General features: G+C 42.4%; 1 protein-coding gene across 4 annotated transcripts in view; it reads left to right on the top strand.

Moving 5' to 3' along the window:
- The window catches only part of VPS13C (vacuolar protein sorting 13 homolog C), a 5,236,720-nt gene that overhangs the window by 3,130,218 nt on the left and 2,088,399 nt on the right, over positions 1–18,103 (top strand). For all 4 annotated transcript variants that reach the window (XM_069624493.1, XM_069624490.1, XM_069624491.1 and 1 more), the window contains 2 exons: positions 3,053–3,300; positions 10,179–10,408. In XM_069624493.1, coding sequence (XP_069480594.1) covers positions 3,053–3,300; positions 10,179–10,408 — 478 coding nt within the window. The remainder of the gene's footprint in view (positions 1–3,052; positions 3,301–10,178; positions 10,409–18,103) is intronic.

Raw genomic sequence — 18,103 nt, forward strand, 5'->3', positions numbered from 1 at the left:
TGGCATGAAATCGCTTCTTCACTGTGTCCAAAGTGTAAAATCAGTAGAAGAAATGCTAACTCATTACTTACTGGTATGCCCTTGTACAATTAACATGAAACGCTGTTATTTGAAGCCAGTACTAAATGAATTGAGGATTTGCTACACAGGCAATGCTGTCAAGCTCCTGAGACAATCTCTGCAACCACACATTCTTTCTGTAATTGCCAGATACACTCAGAGTGTGGCTGCATAGATTCAAAATTTTAAAGGCCCTATGAGCACTAGCTCAGCGCATACAGCCGTATGATCTGCACTGGGGCTGCGAGTTTACTCTCACCGTCAGTACCTACCTAACTGACTAGCAGTGTTGTTCTACGATCTCTGGCCCATATCAAGTGAGACCTTACTCTGTGTGTCTATTCATTCGGCTTGTACTCTGGTTTTAATTATCGTTGATGTCTTATCATTAAAGGCTTTTATTTGAAGATGTTCAATTTTTTTATTACATATTTAGCTAATTGTACATTTGTACATTTATACATTTTACTAAGAAAACTGTATTGTGTTTTTTTGCTGTATAACTTGAAGGTCTTTTCACACCGAATAAAGGTTTGTTTATTATTATTATTATTATTATTATTATTAATATTATTATTATTATTATTACGGGTAAAGTAGGCATGATGAGAAAATGGACGTCCACTGTGTATAAATAGTAAGCAAGAAACCTGAATGAGAGAGACCATGGCCGCAGAGCTGACAGGGGCTAGTATTAAAGAGCTTAGTGCAAAGAACAAAGGGTATTTGCTTGGCTTGGGATCAAGGATGCCAAAGCAAGATGCAATTGCAAAGTGTGAAAGTAGTCGTAGAGGGTAAGCTACATACACACAACATATTTCTCTTAGAATAAGCAAAGGAGTGAACATTTGCAAGTGCCAAGTATTGAACAATCAAAGATGCAGAATCATATGCAAGACGGAGCAACCAAGTCTCCAGAGGCCAAGAAGAATAATAGCACCCAGTGTAATTAAATTAAATAGCACTAAATAAAAGGTCAGGATGGACAACATTGTGGTCTCCTCACACGTGATGCAAGACCAGAAAACTAGGTCTATTCATTAAGCTCCAGACGAAGATAGCAATGTACTTTCACTCCCTTTAAAGTTCAGAGGAAGAGAACAGTCAGCAAGGTCAACTTCAAAGAAGAAGCCTTGGCTTAGGGCCTAACTGATCTGATAAGGGGTTGTAGGCTAATTGGCCAATTGGGCAGTTGTGTCTGACGTTGTTCCCCCGCACCTGGGTTTCATTTTGCTTACGTGCTGCTAACAAGCAGAATGTCCAATGCTGGGAGAGAATGCCAACCAATCATGAGGGCCTATGTAGCAATGGACTATACATTGTTGTAGAAGCCCATCTGCTGCTGTTATTCTGCTAGTATCTCTATTATACGTAGTTAAGAGGTAGTTTAAGGCATGCCTACCAGATATGGAGCAGCTAATGATGTTACCAACACCTATATAAGCTATAGGTATACATGTTCCACTAACCAATCCCTCCTTTCAATACGTGTTTACTGTTTGCCATGTAGGATGACGCCATAGCTGATATACATCGAGGTATAAAAGCTTTTGTGTAACCAGAAAGTATTCAACAGTGTGTGAGCTGCAATCTGTTTATTCACGAGGTTTCCCTACTTTATTGAGCTGATAATAAAGTAGCATTTTTCCACATTCTTTGACTCTGTCTGGTTATTCAGGCCTAAGATCGTTTATTGGTAATTCCATTCAGCACTTGAAATGTTCCAGGTGCTGCTGCACGGGTGGTTTGTTTGTATAGAGAAGCGTGGGTGTTTTGGAGGGGCTCCTTCCATCATTTGTATTCTTGGCCAAAGTACTTTGCCACAATAGGATTGACTGCATATCAATTGCAGCACAGTCCCTTTCTTTGTTGCTTTACATTCTACTCTGGCAAACACAGGTGGGAAAATGACTTGCAGAATAGGGCTGGCCATCTTAGAATGGTAATACCTGCCACTCTTTTGTATAGCACATGCCAAAGTGTTACTCTAACTGTTCCATGACTCAACATGCATTTTGTAACTTTTATGTTGCATTTAAGTTTTGTTGGGTCTTATTTTTTTTTTGAGAAAGCAGCTACCAATTTTTGTCAAGCATCTGCTTTGTTTAAACATTTTTAGAATATGCTATTGTACATATCTTGTCATTTTCTGTGTGACTGCGTGATTTGTATGTGGTCTTTATCTTTCTGCAATTATGGGGCAGGCTGAATAACACTGGTGTAGAGGGTTTACTAGAACACTGTAATTGTTCTAGTTAGTTAAAAACCTAGTTATCAACCTTCATTTTTGCAAATGTCACCACAAGTGGGACAGTGTAGCCAAAAATGTTTTTTCGAGCACAGAGTCCAAATCTATAACTCATGAATGAAAGCCAAATAAGCTGAATCATGTTGGATTGCTTGTTACCTGGTACATGTGGCTTAACTATTTTGGCTGGACTGATCGTTTTGGGCTGAAGCCTGATTTGCATGTAGTCTTTGACCTTTTGTAATGGCACTGATGGCTAAAAAATGATTGTCTGCAGGGTTGCCTAAAGCAGCACCAGTGGTTATGATTAAACACTTCCTAGGCAGCAACCTTCAATTTTGCAAGTGCACTCTGTTGTTATTCACAAATTGTTTCTATACATTTACGCATGGCCACATTAATGCAAGAGTGCGATTCAGACTTGGTTGGAGCTGTTGTTTATTCCCTGATTTGTCCATGCTTGGACTTTGTACACCTGTCATCTTGATGAAGGGTGTTGCATATCTGTAGTGCTAGACCTGCTAAAGGGCGGCATTTTCTAATGGCGTTTATCTCTGTGAATTTGCTCACTGACAATAAAGAGTTCTGTATTTGAGAGCGACGTTTGGTGATAACCAAACGTCGCTCTCAAATACAGAACTTGATGATCTACTGGTTTTATATAAACATCAACAACATGACCTATTTCTCATCATTGTGTAATAATTTAAATAATGTCTAATATATATATATGTTATATTCCAGAATGATTGACAAGAAAGAGGACACCGATAAAAATGTTATGATTGACATAACCTACAAACAAGATAAAGAGGCCAGGGAAATTGTGGCGATTCTTAACAAGCTGTATGTCTGTGCCAGTATGGAGTTTTTGTTAACAGTGGCAGAGTTTTTTTTCAATGCCCTTCCTGAGAGTTCATCAGCCTCAACGGAAAAGTCATCACAATTGCAGCTGAAGCAGGCCTCTTCTCTCGCCTCAAAGCCAGAAAAAGGTTCAATCATTTTGTTATTTACATTATTTGTCAATAGCATGCGTGTCATATTTTGTATCCATTTGTCATCTTAAATTTGCTGTTAAAGGTTATCCAATGAGATGTGTAGATAGATATTTTGCAAATAGGATTTTCTATTGAATGCTGCCTCCTGTAGATTGTATATCTTCTAAAATAGCCCAAGTGTCAATGGTCTTAGGACAACATGAAAAAATACCAACTAGGAAGGCCAGGCATTTTCGGGGTCTGTATCCTTATCCTCTTCACTACGAATGTTCCCCAGAATGAGATTCATTATGTAAATGAGCATGATCTACAATGCTTTTTCGGTTGAAAATACCAATTAATATGTGAGTTTATGCAAGTCCCCTTATGTTTTTGCTTATTCTGACTGGCCTCTTTTTCCCCAGTGAGTCTTCATCCAACAGCTCACTGAGGTGCAACTATGTGTGTTGTGCCTATGACTTACTAGTCAAGATGCTCCAAAGGTTCCCTGTAGTCTTTTCCTGGAGCATAACCCCTTGTTCAGCTAGTTGGGCTGATCACTACCCGGCAGCTCTTTCTGGGTATGTTCACACAGCGGCACACTGTTGTGGCCATATTACCCTTCAGGAAGCACAGACACCTTTCTTCCAGTTGCCCTTAAAATGGCAATCTTGTTTTGAAAGTTTAGTGAGACTCCACAAAAAAGGCTTTGTTTGCTCTGTGTGCATTTAAACGTATAACACCATATATCGGCATGGCCTTCCTGAGATTTAAGGCAATTAGCTCAGGGTAAGCTATGACAAGATCAGGTCAGTGTTTGAATTGGATGGCCATAGTTCAATTCTGAATGTACATCCTTTGTGTTTACCTGGGAAAGTTTGCATGTGGTGACCTTCCTTGAGTGGCTGCCAAATATTTGAATGGTGAATTGAATCAAGTAGATAGCTGCTTGTCCATCCTGCTTCTAAGAGTGCTATTAAGATATGGCTTTCTGCATCATTCCTGTGTCAATCATTGGGACTCATCCATTAGCATCTTGAAGAAGATTGGCCTGAAAAAGACTTAGGTGGTTCTGCTATTGGCATCATTCTACAGCTGAAGATGTAGTACTGCTGGCTTCTGAGGAATAGAGGGAACAACTGTGCTATGTACAATCAGCTACATTACTCACCTTCAAAACACTGTGTACCCTGAAAATGACTTGCTGGAGCATCAACTACCATGAAGGATGGAAAGGGTAGGAGGATGAATGTGAAGTATGTTTAGTCCAGTCGTGTCCCTTCATCATGCGTCCAGATTTAAGTTTTATCTGTAGTGTTGTGCATTAAAAGAACCAATAATCAATGAATCTACCACCCATAACTACCCATAAGCACAAACCTCCCCACCAGGGGCATTGAGGAGTCCCAGGCTTAACTTGTTTAAACCTCTGAAGCGCTCCTTGTATCGCTAGTCTGCTGAGAATTAATCCTCGCCATTTGAGCTTGCACACCTTGCCTCCAAATCGGGTTAATTTCCCTGTGGTTCTTTGTCGACCCTGCCATGGGTTGTCCTCCCCGTGCGGGTCTTTGCCTACACACCTGCACCCTGTCAGGAATGACTACTATGCTGAAGACTCAGGAAAACCCTACGCTCTGGAACAGGGTATTACCATAACAATGTATACTGAAAAATTATCCAGAGGACTCTATTGAAGTATTGTGCATCAAAAAATTATTAATTTCACTTGATACAAAATTTGGAAAAATGACAATGAATCATGTACAAATCACCACTATAATTCACATTTAGATTGCCGGTAGAATAACATTTAAAACAGTGCAGATAATCAAACTCATTTCTGCACTGAAAAGTTCAATCATTCATTAAGCAATATGCCCCGAGCGGCGGGGGCATTACCGACTCAGGTAATGCCCCGGGGCCATAGTTATAGGCCCAGAGCAAAGCAAGGGCCTTAACGAAGGCCCCGGGGCATTACCAGAGTCAGTAATGCCCCTGCCACGAGGGGCATATAGCTATTAGTACCCCGTCCCGCAAAAACTGTGTGACGGGGCACTAAAAGCTTTTTTTTGTCCCGAAACGCTGCAGCATTTTGGGAGAAAAAAATTAAAAAGATGACAAAGAAAATGTCCTCCGCCATGGAAAGGGAAAACGGAGTCCGTTTTCCCTTTCCATGGCGGCCATCAGGAGCGGACACGCTGAGAACACAAGTGTTCCCAGCGCGTCCGCTCCCGAAAAAGGATCAAAAAGAAGGTAAGTGGGGTTGGGAGGGAGTAGGATGGGGGAAGAAAAAAAAAAGTACCCGAGTCCCCGGCCGGGGCGAAGGCAGCCTCTCAGCCGCGGTGAGGCTCGAAGCGGGGATGGCCCCGCTTCAAGCCTCCTCATTGGCTGAGGGCCTGCCACACCCCACACCGGGGACAAAGGCCGTGGAATCCCCACGGAGGGATTCCCGGCCTGGTATTGACTCGGTGAGGGCCAATCAGAATGGCTCTTTCATTCTGATTGCGCCCTCGCCGGGTACTAATTAAACATACATCCTCATACACGCATACACATACAAAAGTGCATTCACAAAAATGTTTTTCTAAAAAACATTAAAATGCCGATATATGGAACATTTCATAATGTTTAAACAAATTGAGAAAGATGTCAAATATTGAAATGGATCTTGATAATTGCAATTTGCTTGATCACATCTCCAACAAATTTCAGTTTCCGACCGGTTTCGACGTGTTGGAATGATTTAATCCACGTCTTCATCAGGCAATCCAAATTGTATGCTAATTCTCCAACCACTGGCTCCATGGACAAAAGGAACTGCGCCTGCAGTATAATATCTCACTTGTGGAAAGGCAACATAACTAGCTCAAAGCCGCACAAGTGTAGCATGAAGTATCTATGAAGGCCCGAAGTGACGTTTATCAGTAAAAGTGTATAGTCCAGTTTCACTGCATTGTGACAAGGTCAAATGTAACTGGGGAATCGAATCGGGATACGAAACGTCCTTCGTCCTGATGACCTTGATGTTGTCTCTGAGCCAGGAATGAGACACGGACACAGAGGACTTAAGTTTGTTGCCATAAACATTTATTCACATAAAAAGGGGTTGAAAAAAGTCTTACTGTCCCTACTCTTGGAGGTATTTTTCCTGCCTTAACCAAAACTAAGTGTCTGTCCAATGTCACTGAGAGGTGTTCAACATCATTAACGATTTAAGAAACCAGAGACCCTGCAATAACACACCCACCCCCTTCCAGAAGCTGTGTGATGACCTTGCAAACAACTTCAAATCGAAATCCTAAACATCCAACCAAGTCATCAAGAGAATGCCCAAGATCACAAACGGCCCCACTCCAGAACCAACCACAAGACAAAAGTACTTCTCGGCGATATCTAAAGAAATGTTTACTAATCTAGTGAATCAAAGCATCACAGCAGAATCGCTAGCAAACCCTTGCCCAATAGACATCTACAAGAACATCCTTACCCCGAATACGCATGCAGAATTCTTCCGGAGCCTCATGAACCATTCTCTGGAAACAGTAGTTGTACAGCAAAGCTTCAAAGCGGCATACATTAAACCACTCCTCAACGACCCTTTGGGAAATACACAAGAACTTGCCAACAACCGGCCTACCTCAAACATCCCTTACCCGGGGAAATATCCTAGAAACCCACATTTCTGAATAAATCCTGGAACATGTAGAAAGCAGGCAGATACTGGACCAAACACAAGTTGGTTTCAGACCCATGAGAGAAACGGAAACAGCACTACTATCCATCTGTGATGATCTAAATGTATTGCCCACTCCAATACCACTTCAGCTCTAATGTTACTATTCCTCTCAGCAGCTTTTGACAAAGTCCACCACAAGACCCTCTTCAAAAGACTCCAAGAAATCGGATCGGTCCCAGCTTTGCTATGGGCCACCTCCTACTCATCAACCTCATCAAAAGACAAGGACAAACCTACTACAACTACGCGGACAACACACAGATCATCTATAAAATCAACACTGCCCGAGGACTAGAGCAAACCCTCATCAAGTGCCTCACACAAATAAATTGATGAACATCAACTGCCTTAAACTCAACCTGGACAGAAGACTTATAATAATGCCCAACAGCCCATTGAACCAACATCACATTCCATGGCCTAGCAAAATGGGAAAACGACCGGAGCCTCCAAAAGTAAAAAAGTTAGAAATTCAGAATATTAATGGACAACGACCCAAAACTGGAAGCACTAGTCAATGCAATTGTAAAGAAATTCTTCATCCACCTATACACAATCCAATGGATACTAACATTCCTCACTTTCCCACACAGAACACTTGCTGTCATCTCCCTCATCTTGTTAAGAATTGACTATAAGAATAGGCCAACAGCATCTACCTTGGAATGCCGAATTACCTAACTAAAAAACTGCAGTGAATACAGAATGCAGCAGCAAGACTGCTCCTCAAATTCAACGAGAGAACATATCACACCAGCACTGAGCTATCTCTTTTATCTCAGCAAATCTTTGGGACTCACTCCCTAAGTAGCTAAGAACAAAATAATACCTACATTTCAGAAACCTACTAAAAAGCTTGCTCTTTAACTCACCCACTCAAACAAGAAACACTAATGAAGAGAAACACCCGACCTCGACACAGTGAGACACCACAAACGATTGTAAAACCAAATTGAACCAAACAAACTAGGCTCGCCCAATGAATGGAACATAGAATATCGCCAACTGCTGTAAAAGGAATGCAGCCTAATCAAAACAATGCAAACTATGAGAATGCTGAAACCTCCCTCACCACTAACCTTACTAAATCGTCCTACTTTCCTACAAACCTGCAAACCTACTGCTCTACAACCAAATACAACACACATAACCCCACCACAGCACAAACCTGAAATCACAAAGCAAACTACACACCCTTGCTAGAATCTCACTCAACTCAACACACTAGATCTCCTGCACTACGCCACAGGCACACAAAACAATGCCATACAGACCAGCACACCTAAAGAACACCAGACCCATTCTCTCTAGAAGCAACCGCAACGCACAGGGGCTTCTTTTTCCAAACTAAAGCTATCAAAGCACAGCAAACGTTATCTTGTGATATACCTCTCCATCCCATTAACTAACCCATCCTAACCCTGCTTACTTTTAAGGTCCTCCTGGGTGCCAGGAGAAGTGGCAAGGATTACATGTTATCCCCCAGCCGAATAATAGTAGATAGGAGCCTGGGGCAGGGGCTGTGTGGGGACAGATGGGGAAAGACAGGTGTTCCGAGGTTGTCAGCAGTGGTTGAGCATGGGAACAGGTACATAGGCTGTGGGACGGGCGGCAAGCGGCAAGAGATCTCCTTAAATGATGAACAGAGTGCCGGGGGCATTTGAAAATCAAAGTTCACTACAGACAATTGTTAGGGACAATAAGACTTCTTATTTAAAGGCACAGGTCTCACTTTATCATGGAACGCCTTCCGGAACAGAAAGGTCTTGTTTTTTTCTGACGTGGCATCTGTCTCTTTGAAGCCTCAAGTGCACAAGTAGTGTCCATTCTTCAGGGCCTGGTACACTGAATATAAACCCTCTGTCTGATTTTGCTTGAGTCTAGGTTAGTGTACATGAATCTTAGTTTGCGTAGGATTATTTTTGACTTAATGGGTTGTGAACTGGAGTTTGAAGGTTTTTCTCAGCTCCAATGGGATACAGTGGAGCCTTTTTAGACCATCAATGCAGTCTCTTCTCCTCTTACACAGGCTACTCTGAGCTGCTCTCTTCAGAATCATCTTTGCAGGAGTCTTGCATTGTATTTGGTGGCACCCACATAAAGAATATTAAAAGAATCCAATCTGCAAAGGAAGAATGCCAAGAGAACTTTGTGATGAAATTCGAAGAATGGCAGAATTTTCCACATACCTGTAGGGTTGAAATTGCTCATTTTTGGCACCCATATTTATTTTGGGATTGAAGGTAAGCTCAGAGTAAAAAATGACTCAAACATTCCTGACCGACTGGAGCATGTTGGCCCCAAGGAGGGCGGCCAAGGGAATGAGGGGCAAGTGATGGGGGCCTGATCAAAGATTAAGATTTTGTTTTTCTTCCATTTGGGCACAGGAATTTGCAAGTCATCCAATCCTAAATTTGGAAAGTGTTTGTTTTAGTTGTCAGGGGTTTTGCACATGGTGCTTTTGAATACCTTGAAACAGGGCCCACCGAACAAAGACACAAACATGATAAAGATGATTAATGCTGTGAACATATTTCCATGCAGTACCATACCCCACGTGACCCCATGCCTCTATTTTGGAGGGCCAGTCATTGTTTTGAGACCTGTGTTATGTTAATGGAATGTGTTTTAGCAGTCCGGCACAGGTCAACGTGGAATGCTAATGTGAACCCCAAACTCCCCACTTTGGAAAATTCTAGCTTATGGAAAGATTCTGGTCAGGTGGAAAAAGTAGACATTCATAACATTATGCATCTAGTTTGTTCTTCAAAAACAGGGCAGTAACTTGATGTTTCGAAATGTAGTGTATTTTTTTAGAACTTTGTCATTCTTTTGGTATTGGGTTTTTCCCTTAATATACTGCTGATCATCCCTCTTTTGAATTGCTAGAGAGCCTTCAAACCACTCAAAGGAGGTTCATCTAAACTGTTATCCCTTTTGACCAAAGAGAATAACATTAATAACACAACTTGTATAACCCCAACTTCTGTCAGCACCCACTGTACAACCCTCTTCCTTCACCACCTTCTGGCTACGTTAATTGGGTCTTCTACATTTGTTCTCCCGAGCAGTGTACCCACTCCCTTCTGAAAGGAATATATAGATATTCTCTGGCCGTAATCTTTTGTCTTAAAATGATACCTCTTTGTATTTGCAGATGATTCTAGCAGAGCTAACCTGACTCTAAAAGCTTTTGTCATGGATCCAGAAATCATCTTTGTTGCAAATTTGACGAAAGCTGATGCTCCAGCTCTGTTGGCTTCATTCCAGTGCACATTATGTCTAACATCGGACAGCAGTTCACAGAAGATGATGGTTATAATGAAGGATTTAAAAGTGCTAGCATGTCCATTCCTCTCTGAAAATCGAGGAAAGAATGTTACAACAGTAAGAAAACTGTTTCCTTTTCATCAGTGACCTTTAATGACTGTTGACTACTCATTTTGTAAAATACTTTTTCAACTGTCAATGTGCTCCAAGTACAGTAACCTTACTTTGAAATATGTTGCTTGTGTAATTGTGCTGTCTCCTTTTTACTAGAGGACACTTTTTTAAAATTCTCATAAGCTCTGTTTATTGACATTTTCATATTAAAACAAATGCACCAAACATTGATAAATTGCAAAATGTGGAATCCCCTCCCACCCGCAACCCCAATGCCACCTCCAACCCTCCCCCACATCATAATGACACTCCTGTCAATCCAAAACAGTCCCTATTCAGCGGTTCCGGCACATCCCTTACCCCATATTTTCTTCCAAGTTCCCCCATATATTCAAGTATTTCCCTGGCATCCCTCTAGTCCGATATGTTATTTTTTCCATGGTGCGACTATTTTCCATACCCACTTCCCAGTTTATCGTCAGCATATCTCTGGACCCCCACTTGACCGCTAAGTCTCTTTTAACCACCATTGCCCCAATTGCCATCAGTTTACTTTCCCCTCATAATCTCTGCTAGTGTGTAATAGTAACCTTTTGGGGTCCTTGGGGACTGTTCTGCCTATATTCCTAGTCATTTTGCCAAGGAGTCTGTCCCACAGATCCGAGATCAACTAGCATTCCCAAATCAGCTGATAAAAGGTACCCACTGTCCGTCTAGGCTCTGCCCATCCTGTAGAGCCGGTCCCTTGAGTAATATATCCTGTGCAAGATTGTATATTGGATCAGACTCATCCGCGAAGATATACTGACATCCCTGGCCGCCACCATTGCCTCTACACATTCCTCGCTTTTTAGGGTGCCTAGGTCTCTTCCCATGTGTCTTTTAGCTCTGTCAGTGGGGGGGGGGCAACAAATTATTAATGGCTTGGTATAATGTTGATATCCCTTTCTTTTGCAGTGCATCAGTGAACAGATTGTTTTCTCATGGGCTTTGTTCCGGAAGCTCGAGGTCACCTCTGAACTGCGCTGCCATTGTGTGCGCCAAGCGTATGTACAAATATGCTTCCCCATGGCCCAGACCAAATTTGTCCTGCGTTACTGGGAAAGTCATTAGACATTGTACTCGATCACATCCCTGACTTTAGTAATCCCCACCCTGATCCAACGTGGCTGGTTACCCAGTTTTCTAGATTTACCCCAAACCTGAGTTGTCCCACATTGGCTGCGATCTAGTCATTTTCCCCTCAAAACCATTGCTCTTGTGGTTTCTTTCTGTATGTGTACTAGCCTCTGCCCGCCAGGGGAAGGCCCCGCAACCCGGAGCTCCCATACAGTATCTGCAGCGGGTCTCCGCCTCACATTGAGTCCAGTTCTAGTCTCATACTTGAGAGATTCCTCCCTCCAAACAGCCATTCATTCTCCCCTATTAAGTGGGATGTCCAAAAGTACTTTCTGATGTCTGGCAGTCCAACCCCTCCGTCCCACACTGACCTGATCAATGTGTGCAGGGCTATACAGGGGCTCTTGTTTCCCCATACCACCCCCCTGATCAGGTAGTTGGATTACGTCGAACTGCCTGTTCGGAAGCCGCACCGGGGTATTTTGTAGTACATACAATAATCAGGAGAGTGCTAACATCTTCAGCACATTTGATCCTCCCTAGTAATGTCACATGTAGTGTGGACCAATGCCTGGCATCCTCACATAGCCTATTGAATACTGGATCGAGGTTCCTCTCTAGGAATTTCCCCATTTCTCAATGAACCTGTATTTGCAGATACTGGAAGCCATCTACGTTAACCAGGAGGGGGCACTCTCTCAGTATAGCCGCTGTCCCACCCCTGACTGGCATGAGCACTGATTTTTTCCCAATTTATGTTCAGTCCACGGTCCCATTGTAATTCTTGTATCAACTCAACGATTCTCAGACTTGACCTCTCCGGGTCCCCCAAGTACACCAGGAGGTCGTCCGCATATAGGAATATTTTGTCCTCCGAGCCCCTGGGCCTCTAGAGGGCACTTTCTTGATATTATGGTGGTTATGTCATGGACAACCTATATTTCTGCAACTTGGTTAACTGTACAAATCAAATACATTTATTTTGAAAAATCATGCATTTATTTAATAATGTAAAGGGATTCTTTTTCACCAAATTGAAGGTTATTTATGTTTTTGGAGTAAGTATATATGTTTATGTATTCATTTGATTGTTTGCTTGTTAGACACTTATAGAATAAGAAATACTGTTTCAAAGCGCCCAGAGGGCAAGAGAGGAAGCAGGAGTGGGAAATACATAAAAATACATTAAAAACACAATACTTAGAAGCAGTGGGGGGGGGGGGTAAAGGAAAAGAGGACGAACCTACCATGCATGTGAGTATTCAGAAAGTGCAAGTGCAGCAAGGAAGAGGGCGGGTGGGGGGGTTTGCTGACATAGACATAGTAAGAAGCTCACGACAAAGTTGTCTTAGTGTGAAAAATGCTGACTCCCCTATGCCCCACCTCGCCGAGGTAGATGGCTGAGGTAACTTAGCTTAAGATGACAAATTTAGGTAATGAATTCCATCCAGAGTAACTTGCGAGCTATATACATGTACTTTTCAGTGTCTGAATGGTGTATGAGGAGGGCCAACACTGAAATAGCAATACTTAGTGATGGTCTGTCTTTCAAAGGACAATAGCAGTCTTTTGTAAATACAGGTTTTGAACAGAGGTAATTCCGTTTTTGTCTGCAAATACAGCTCTTCTAATCTAGCATTTGATTTAAATTACTTATGGGTTATGCTGAAAATGTTTAATTAACAACGTGATCGGACCTTGAATTCTACCAGTAGAGTATACATAATTAATATGTATTCTGATAATGCCAGTAAGCTGGCCTTGTCAAGAGGGGATGGGAAGGGAACCTCTCCCATCCGGGGTGCTAGGCCTACCAGGGAGCCATACAAAGCCAGTCTTACCCCTGAGGTGTAAAGTGGCAACACAGGGGGTCTTAATTCATGTTCCACCCCTTCTGCCAGCATGTTAGTATTTAGACCCCTATCTCCAGCCTTGCCTCAATTGTTAGCTACTCGACAGTATCTTTCTGTCCTTTTCAGAATGCCTGCGTCCAACACTGAATCGTCAACAAAAGGAGACAGAATATTCCGCAGAGCACAGTTCATGGGAGAACAAGTGGGAGCTGCCTTTTAGACCTGAAGAGCAGCCGACGTACCCTGGATGCGCTGGCCCCACGGGATACAGAGAGACAGTGGCCCTATGTGTCAGTCGGAAGATCTCACAGAGGAAGCAGGCAAGCCCGCTCATAGACGCAAGACACCCCAGAACCACCAGAGAACAAAAGGGGAGCCCCCTCACCCTCCCCAGAGAGACTTACCATGGTTCTCTGTCAGACTGGGAACCGCCACCTGAGCAGGAGCATTAGACAATCTATGTCTCCATCTTTGGTACACTGTAAACCCGTGGAGAGCAAATGAGCAGGACTTTACCCCCTCCTGATGGCTTTCCATCACACATTTACTCCCCAGGAGGGAAAGACATGGCCGGATTGGGAAGGGAGAGTTACCCAATTAAAGTAAAGGGAGGGAGATTTAAAAAGGGGGCAGCAAGTGTTTTCTGGAGTGAAGTCAGAGGTGGAGATGGTGGATGAACAAGAGACAAAGCAAGAGGATGGAGGGAGTGGTCCCCCGTGGATGAGATTCATGGAGAAGGTGCGGTATTGGCTTAGGAGTCATAGTGGTTCTTCAGTTTGAGTATGTGCGTTTGTGAAATGAGTAAGTAGAGAAGGGTACTAAAATAAGTGAATGTGAGTTGTATGGTACAGGGAAAAGGGAGGGTGTCTGAGTAGTAGTGGGACACAGAAAGTAGTTGAGGAGGAGGAGAGTGGTAGGGTGGGAGGAGAGTAGTTGTGGGAGGAATAGAGTAGTAGCAAAGGAGATGTAGTGAAATGGAGTGGGAGTAGAGTTAACATCGAAGGGTGGAAATGAGAAGTAGGAGCAGTGAAATATGGGTGGAATAGAAGATTTGAGAGTGGTGCTAGGTGGAAAAGCGAGGTAAAAAGAGTAGTTGGGAAGTAATTAACCACGGGTATGAGTGAACTAAGAAGAATTCAACCAAGTATGTGCAAGGCACTGTCCTTAACCCTATTAGAACACTAGCCTTTGAATATTGTAGGGCGAGTTAGGAAGTCTGTGATGTAGCATAGAGAGAGAAGGCTCTGTGCATTTAGGTTGTCATTGTTGCTTATCTAGATTATTTGCATACTGTGAGGGGTCATAAATGTGAGGTGGTCAACTTTGTGAAGGTTTTTCAAAAGATGCCATTTTATTAATTCAAAAAGTTGGATACACGTCTCACAATCCCTACCCTCAAAATAAACTAAAGGAAACACTGTAACAAAAGGTTTATGTCCCTCACACTTATTCAACACACATAACTTAACAAAGCAACTTATGGAAATTCCAATATAACAGAAATAACAGTTTTTTTTTCACAACCTGATAACCGGTTCTCCTTTTAACCCGGTAATAACAGTTATCTTCACATCCTGGTAACTGTTTCTCCTTATAACTTGGGGTGAGTTCCTTTAACCCAGATTCAGCCAGGCTCTCAATCAGCAGTTACAAAAGGATAAAGAAAGCCTGTCTAGCAACAAAGTTCGTTTTGGTCCAACTTGAACTCCACCAACATTTCACAATGTTCAACAAGTTTTCATCTTTTCACTTGTGATAAAGAGCTCAATGCAACTTCTTCTCATAAAACAAGAATATTTCCACATTTCTTTATGATTAAAAAAAATGTCTTTGCCAGGATGACTCTGCAATACAATAGCAGTTCTGCCACTTCGTCGTCAATACTTTTAACCACCCCACAGTACTTCAATAGCTTCTGCCTGGTCCACGCACCCGCCAGGCCTATAATACAAGTTCTCTTGTCATGGAGTACTCTCCTGACAGGACTAGCAAAACTGCTACTAACTAATTATAAGTACTTATGTGGTAAAAGTTTGCTTCAAACAATTTAGCAATGTCTTTTGCTTTTCCACATCATCAAGTTTGGCTACTTCTTTTGGGAAGGCAAGAGACACATTGGTGCTGTTTTTTACACACTTGTGATTGCCACACGCAATGCATGGTATGCTCCTTTGCTTCTGAATATCTTCTGTCAGAAGGGCAGCTTCCCTGCCACTCTTGTTTCCCCACTTCTGTATTACACAACTGCTGGTAATGAGTTTCTCTTACTCTTTCCATTCTTTGGCTTTAGCAATGTGGGTTTAGGCCAGTTCCTCTTATAGCTTCTTCAACACATAGGATTTACAAACACTGGGATTCTTAATTGCCCTCTCTTGGCTTTGGCAATGTTGTTTCTCATTAACTCGCCTTGATATTACTCATTTTTGGCTTTGGCAACAGTTGTTTGCATTGTTTTCTCAGAATTTTCTCTTGTGGCTGGCATTAGTCTGACCTACATAAATACAATCATACCTAAATATATAAATATTGTAAATACATATTAAGTGACGTCACTGATTGGGGTTATCACTAAATGTTGGATCTATGATGCATCTAGAATTTAACTGGGGGGACTAATGGCTGGTTTTGACTTATTTTAAGGCTGTCCTAGTTGACCACATATACTAGGGATACCAACGGTGAATCGCAGAATAAAATGTATGGCATGGTAACTAGGTGGATATACATAACACGCAATTTAGTCTGTGAACTTTATGGCAACTTGATCAGGTGGATTTGTATAATATTGTATACACTGTATATATGTGAGAAATGTATATATAAGAAATTGGGCCTGTGTGTTTGTCTGCAGAATTTCGCTCCTGAAAAAGGGAATATATCCCCGAAACGCGTGGAGTAGTACTGGCTGTTATATGAATGTGTAAAAGAACACTGAATAAAGAAAATTGGAAGACTCCAATGGAATTCGAATTATGAGACATTGTCTCAAATTTATTTTTGACTTTAGTTTTGAATTTGATCTAAGAATAAACTAACTGTTTGGCAGATTATTCAGCATTAAGGTGTGCAGGGGACGGAATGGTCCATAGAGTGGACACTTTGTTTCACAACTTGTACTCTAGTCTTAGTTCCAGCTCTTTCCAATTACCTGCACCTGAGGGGGCCTTTTATGCCTCCCAGTTTACTTCAGGTGTGGGCTCTTAGACTTAGTTGCCTGACTACTGCAACGGCATGCCTCTTCAGCCCTCTTCCTCGTCCCAGTACTCATTGGATTCAACAAAGTTAGTTTTTTAAAGTATTGAATTGATTTTAAGGGTAGATGTATTCCCCTTATAATCATTCAAAGAAAGACACTTAGAATTTGTGGTTACAGAAGAAGACATTTGATTTAAGGCATTTTTGCCTGATCATTTTACCTTATACGTTTGGGAGTAAGCAGGGTTCTCCTCCTAAAACGCTTCTGTTAACGAGGTTTGCTCGGGTTTAACAGAACTTGTACCCCAGGTCACAGATCTTATATGACGGTCAGGGACATTTTAATGACAATATGCCATTACCTGTTTTGGCAACCCAGAAAGGCACTTTCTTTGAGCTGAGAAATACTGCATCTCATCCCACTGGATCTCCTCACCACCCAGGCCCTGTCTCCTCCCAGGTGATCCTCCGGCAGTACACCACCCCAAAGTTAGGATCAGGAAGTGTCTACATTTCCCTGTACACCTGGGAGGAGCCTTTAGGCAGGGTTTCAGGGAGGGATCCATAGGATTTTTCACAACTTGCTCGTCCCGAACCTCAGCAGCCTGACCCTTCATGCTTGGCTACTGAGGGGCTGAGATACAAGGAGTGGCACTTGTCGGTTGACATCCTCAATGTGCTCCTTTCAGCTCAGAGGCCTGCTATGAAATCTATCTATGCTTGCAGGTGGCGTACAGTTTCAATTTGGTGCTTAGAGAGGGACCTGGATCCTTTATCCTGTCCTCTATCCCCTGTGTTGGATTTTGTACAATCTTTGGCCCAAGTTGGCCTGCAGATTTGCACTGTAAAGGGTTATGTCATTGCTTTTTTGGTATTCAAGAGGTCCATGGAATAGGGTTTGTTTTTCACAATCCCCACTGTTAAGCAGTTCTTGTAGGGTTTGTGTAACCTGTTTCCTGCCGACGAGTTTGTTGTTCCAGTGTGGGATTTGAATTTAGTTTTAATGTGTTTTATGGCTCTGTTTGAGCCCCTTCATTCCTGTTTCATAATATTGATCACCCTTAATGTGATTTGCCTGGTTGCCATCACTTCCGCGAGACGTGCGAGTTAGCTCCAGGCATTGTCTGTTTAACTTGTCTTATTTCCTTTTCCAAAGAGAAGGTGACTTTGAGAGTGAGACCCTCCTTTCTGCCAAAGGTGGTCTCGGATTTCCATCTGTCTCAGAAGATCCGTCTTCCTGTAGTTTCTCCACCACCTCATCCGTTCAAGGCAGAGGAACAATTCCATTACTCCTTCAGAGTTTTTCTGGTTTGGTGGTGTTCTTAATTCCTCCCTTCAGGTTTACGTACTGCTTCGGGAGTCTATCATATGTGAGGAATCTGTGTGAGGAAAGAATCCATTAGAAGAACAAATGACTTACCTCTCTGTATGGTTCTTTCTGATCGATGTTCCTCTGAGGAATTTCTCATTGCCCTCCCTACCTGCCCCTCTTTGCAGGAGGATAGTACATCAGTGCTATGGTCCTTTAGCT

Source organism: Ambystoma mexicanum, chromosome 11 (assembly GCF_040938575.1).
Source record: "Ambystoma mexicanum isolate Mex_15411 chromosome 11, UKY_AmexF1_1, whole genome shotgun sequence".
Taxonomy (NCBI): domain Eukaryota; kingdom Metazoa; phylum Chordata; class Amphibia; order Caudata; family Ambystomatidae; genus Ambystoma; species Ambystoma mexicanum.